Source organism: Taudactylus pleione, unplaced genomic scaffold (genome assembly GCF_031769625.1).
Source record: "Taudactylus pleione unplaced genomic scaffold, aTauple2 ptg000179l, whole genome shotgun sequence".
Classification (NCBI taxonomy): Eukaryota; Metazoa; Chordata; class Amphibia; order Anura; family Myobatrachidae; genus Taudactylus; species Taudactylus pleione.
The window spans coordinates 25,841,697-25,847,696 of NW_028284581.1; the positions used below are offsets into that span (position 1 = coordinate 25,841,697).

Below are 6,000 nucleotides of genomic sequence, written 5' to 3' on the forward strand. Positions count from 1 at the left end.
GTGGAAGACAGTTTCATGTCACAGGTCATACACCATGGCTAGACTAAGCACAGCAACAAGGCACAAGGTAGTTATACTGCATTAGCAAGGTCTCTCCCCGGCAAAGATTTCAAAGCAGACTGGGGTTTCAAGATGTGCTGTTCAAGTGCTTTTGAAGAAGCACAAAGAAACGGGCAACGTTGGGGACCGCAGACGCAGTGGTCGGCCAAGAAAACTTAGTGCATCAGATGAAAGACACATCATGCTTACTTCCCTTCTAAATCGGAAGATGTCCAGCAGTGCCATCAGCTCAGAACTGGTAGAAACCATTGGGACCCAGGTACACACATCTACTGTTCTGAGAAGTCTACACAAAACTGATATATATTACATACCTTATACATTTAGAGCCGCATTCAATTTGAGCCGAGCCGTGGTAATTTTTCGCAGGCCGGACTTTTCTCCTACTTCGCCTGTTTTGTAGGTGGAAAAGTATCGCGTGCGTGCCCGCTTTACCCCGTATTCAATTTGAAAGTACGCAAAAACGGGACCCAGCGAAACTAGAACAGGCGGACAGTACTGTCAGATTTTGGGAAATCAGCCTGACACCCCCCAAAAGATGCTCTGACATGGGGGTTCACTATGGTACCCCCCGCTTTGGCTTGCTGGAGGTATTTGGTGTTTTTAAACGGACTCAATAGCTGCTAAATAGCGTTTTTCTATACGTGGTGCAGAATAGTATTCAGGAGTATTTTTTCCAGAAAATAAGTTATCCCAGCAAATTTGGGGTTTCATGAAAATGGGGGTCAGCATATTTAAAAGTTGCTAAAGTGAAGTTGAAAAAATCGTGAAAAATCCACCTGACGCAAGCACCTGCAATCAAAAAAACACTTGGGGCATACTTGGGGACCCCCCCAGAGTCAAGTTCGCTAGTTTTTAACTTTGTACCCCAACATTTATTTTTCACCCCCTTTTTCAAAGTAATTTTTTGGGGTGTCCTTAAGTGTTTTTTTTTAAATGTTTTGACACAGTTTACCTTTGGGGGGACTGTCTGAAGGCTGCAGGGGGGTTCCCGCAACGTTGCACCCCAAAACCCCAAATCTGTACTTTTTTCCGCCTGCCATTCATAGGCGAAACTTTTTCGCCTATTACATTGCATTGACTTTCCGCCTAGGCGGAATGTCTTTCAAATTGAATACGGGGTAAAAGCAAAACAGGTGAAAATGACGTCATTGGCGAAAAAGTATCGCGGATCCGGACTTTTCGCCTCAAATTGAATACGGGCCTTAGAGGTAGATTCACTAAAACTTCTAAAAAGGAAAAAAAGCAGGTATTGCCAAAAGGTTTTCTATATCTTGTCAACATTGATCACGTCGGGCAATGATGAAATGTTTACATGATTAGAATGTCAACAGAAACATCCTGGTGGCCAATCAGTGACGTCATGATGACTTCTGGCTGAATCTGTGGCAAATCCGGCAGTGTGTTTAACTTCTAACCTCCCATCTAGCAGCCTAACCCTTACCCTCAACATAATGCCTAAACTAAACCCTCCTTCCCTGCAGCCAAACCCTGTTTGCATTCTGAGATTGTCAACATTTCACATGTCGACATATCAAGTGACAACATTCTGCAGATGTCGACATTTCAACAGTTGTCTTGTGGAATTGATATAAGGATTGTCAACATTGTAAATGTTGATATAATTGCATCCAGTTTCCTATAGCCGCCAAATTTAGCTATAGTTTTCTAGAATGTACTAGATAAATGATACTGTAGGTAGAATCTGATATTGTAATGCGCAACACCTCCACATTTCCTTCTAAGAAGCTTTAGTAAATCTACTGCATAATCTTCCTGCTTAATCATAGATAAATAGTTTGTTTACCTGCATAGTTTTATCTGTAGATCTCTAATACAAGAATTTGAAATCCCTGGGTTTATAATGATGTTAACAGCACAGAGGCTTCCCAAATCCGGCAAAGCCATAAAATATAATGATTTTGGCATCTGAATATCCATATTTATAAACTGAGAAAATCCACAATAAGATTTCATGAAACAATAGAAGGACAAAAAAGTAATGAATGTCAAATTTATAACAGTACATATTCCACAATATTTTATAGTTTGTACTCATATATCAAGATCACTGTGCTGCCTAAACATGTTAATTTTATCATTCAGGTTGAGTCTCCCATATCCAAATATTCGAAATACGGAATATTTCAAAATACTGATTTTTTTTTTTTTTAGCATGACTGAGATAGTTAAACATTTGCTTTCTGATGGTTCAGTGTACACAAACTTTGTTTAAGGCACAAAATTATGAGAAAATTACTTTCAGGCTGTGTGCATAAGGTGTATATGAAACATAAATGAATTTAATGTATGTACACAAACTTTGTTTATGCACAAAATTATTAAAATATTGTATAAAATTACCTGCAGGATGTATGTAAGGTGTATATGAAACATAAATGCATTCTGTGTTTAGATTTGGGTCCCATTCCCAAAATATTTCATTATGGTATGCACAAAGATTTATATAATTTCAGTGGTTTTACATAATCAAAAAATTACAACACATTATTATAAATTTACCAAAGTACACAACAAATACTTGAAAGGACAGGCCCTAAACACTTCTATATCCCTTTCTTTTTTATGTTGACTCTCTTTTGAAGTGAACTATTTTAAATGAATTGTAATAAATTTTTATTTTATGTACCCAGCAAAATTACAATTTTAAAATATAAATCTATTAGCAATACTCAACTCTGTTAATGCCACATGAAGTGGAGGACAATCATTTTTATATCTGATTAAAAAATCTGAAAGTTAGGCTGGGTACACACGTAAAGATTTTCTGTCCAACTAGTTGATTGGTTGGAATGAAAATCTGGTAACGTATGGAAGTAAATGACAATCAGCAATTTGCTCCCAAATGCCGGAAAATGGACAAAAACTGTTGTTTGAACAAATTTAGATCCAACATTTAACAAACTTGTCTGACGTCCATTTTCATCTGTTTTCTGGCATTTAGGAGCAAATTGCTGATCATCATTTACTCCCATACGTTACCAGATTTTCATTACAACCAGTCAACTAGTTGGATGGTTGGACAGAAAATCTTTACGTGTGTACCCAGTAGTGGGAATGACCACTGATTACGGAAACCAAATGTAGTTGCTCTTTCATAAAGATCCGCGTTTTTTTTTTTTTTTAAATTAGATCTTTATGAAGGTTTTAAGCATCAAAGAAACATAGAAAAGTGGAAAGATATTTTGAGACATGGGATATTGCAGTCAATGCATAGTTAACAATTGCATGAAAGATATTCATTGGGTAGATACAATTTCCAACAGAACAAGCAGACACAATCACAGCCATAATGAGAGACAACCCATACTACCGCCTTTCTAAAATGCTCATATTAGAACTTCATGGAAGATTATTGCAAGTCTTTCAGCTCTCAAGTGTCACATCAGCAAAGGTGCGTACACACTGGGCGATTAAAGTGGACGACTGAACGATAATGATATCGTTCAGTCGTCCACTTCATCATCCATTTTTAACACAAAAACGATGACGCGCGTTCCCGCGGGTCGTTCGTCATCATCGTTCATCGGGTTAACATGCAGGCCAACCTGACGATGTCGTCAGGTTGCTGCATGTTATGGAATGGGGGAGAGAGCCCGGCGCTGAACGATATCGTTAATGATATGGTTCAGCGGGTGTGCTCAATGTCGTCAATAACGACATTGAGCACACCGTGCCGGGGACACACTTGACGATATCGCTCATGGAGCATATCATCTAGTGTGTACGCACCATAAGGTTTTGTTCATTCAGGTCGGGGTCCCTTGGGCTAGCTGTTAGAGCTGGAGTGTGGAAGAAGTTGGGTGGTTTAATAATGCTGCTCCTCATACAGGTATACTAGCAGCACAAAACTTGCTAGCGATTTGTATTGAGAACAGATGCAGGGTAGCAGGATTACCTGCGGCTCTAGCAGAATATAGGATGCTTAGGGACAGGCTTCAATGAACTAGAACTGGGTGTCGGAAGCACAATAGGCAGGCTGCAATGAATTATGCTATGAAGCAATACTGGTGTAGGTTTTCTGGATAGCACTGGAGCTGAATGCTGTGAAGCAAATACTGGAGCAGATGTACTGGAACACACTGAGGCAGAATGCTTGTGAAGCAAATAATGATATATTTTCCCGTGCAGCACTGAACAGAATGCTGGAAAGCAAATCTAGAGCAGGTTTTCTGGATAGCACTGAACAGACTGCTGAAGCAATGCTGGAACAGGTTTTCTGGATAGCACTGAGACAGATACTGAACCAGGAGCCAGCTTACAGATCCTCAGAGAGAGAGAGAGCTGTTGTTCTAGCAATAAGTAGTCAGCAGCTCCTGATTTAAATAGGGCACACTTAGAACTGATAGGCTGGATGAATTATGTGACTGGAGTTGCTGGAGATTGATTTTTCAGATACCGTCCAAGATGGCGGAGCCCATGATGCAGAACAGCAGGAACTGCCAGTTACAGGTCTCAGTGATACCGAAGGCAGCCAGCGGGGACACAGATGGCAGTAAGCTGACACTGCCAGACCCAATAATGGGGAACTGGATCCTGGTGCTTTTGAGTCAAGGTACTGACTAACCATCACAGTTTGGACATAATCTTGATGTATACGTCACTTAATGAGGGGAAGATGCTGATGCAGTAAATTGTAGCCCCATTGTTTTCAACTCATAGGGCCGTATTCAATTAGAAGCGAAAAGTCCCGGACTTTTCGCCAACATCTCTGGTTTTGCATGCCAAAAAGTATCGCACGCGTCCCCGCTTATCCTCATATTCAATTCCAAAGGACGCGAAAACGCATTCGGGGCGAAACTCAAACGGGCGAAAAGTGCTGACAGATATAGGGAAATCAGCCTGATACCTCCCAAAAGATGCACTAACATGGGGGATCACTATGGATACCCCCGATTACCCCTGCTGGAGGTATTTGGGGTGGTTAAATGCTCTCAATTGGTGCTATTTTGCGTCTTTGAAGAATAGCATTTTGCAGGTTTTTTGGGCAAAAATAAGTAGTCCCAGCAAATTTGGGGTACATGAAAATGGGTGCAAGCGTGGTTAAAAATTGCTAAAGTGAGGTCCTAAAAAGCGTTAAAAACGCACCTTCAGCAAACACCTGCAATAAAAAAAAAAACCTCCCCCATACTTGCAGACCCCCCAAAGTCTATTTCGCTAGTTTTTAAGTTGTACCTCTACTTTGAACTTTTCCACCCCCTTTTACAAAGTAATTTTTTGGGGTGTTCTTTAATTATTTTTTTAATTCTTTTTGATGCAGTTTACCTTTGGGGACCTGTCCTAAGGGTGCAGGGTGGTTTCCATACCTTTGCACCCCAAAACAGCAATTCTGCACTTTTTTCCAACAGCTATCCATAGGTGAAACTTTTCCGGCGGGTACATGGCATTGCGTCTTCGCACCGGTGAAAAGTTGCAACAATTGAATACGGGGATAAGTTTCCGCTGGCGAAATGACGTCACCGGCTAAACTTTTTCGCAAACAATGGCTTTTCGCCGCTAATTGAATACGGCCCACAGCCTATATTGAAATTTATTAATTTTCCATAAAACTGGAAAAAGTTGAAGATGTCTCCAATGTTGTGGTATCACTGCTCTCAAACTAATGGCAACATTGCTATCTGCTTATTTACTAAGACCAAAACCACAGAGAAAGCACACTTTAGAATAGTGGCCCTGATTCAGAGCCGGACGCTCTGAAAAAGCGCTCGCTCTGAATCTGGGCGTTATTTTTTTTTTTTTGTGCGGCCTCCTGGCCGCTCGCATAGCTGTGGGTGAGAGAACGCTGGCCGTTTGGGGGCGACCCCACTGACATAACGAGTGATGTCAGTGGAGAGCTTCCGGCTCTATTAGAGCCGAAAGCTCTCTGGGGCTTGAGATGAACGAGACCCTTGACCATCGGGCTTGCGACGAGACCCTTGT

At 41.0% G+C, this 6,000-nt stretch overlaps 1 protein-coding gene across 1 annotated transcript in view; it reads right to left on the reverse strand.

Annotated features, from left to right (window-relative positions):
* The window catches only part of CUNH18orf63 (chromosome unknown C18orf63 homolog), a 140,628-nt gene extending 138,639 nt beyond the window's left edge, over positions 1–1,989 (reverse strand). Inside the window, exon 1 of the mRNA XM_088475978.1 lies at positions 1,868–1,989. Coding sequence (XP_088332104.1) covers positions 1,868–1,989 — 122 coding nt within the window. The remainder of the gene's footprint in view (positions 1–1,867) is intronic.
* Positions 1,990–6,000: the final 4,011 nt, after the last annotated feature.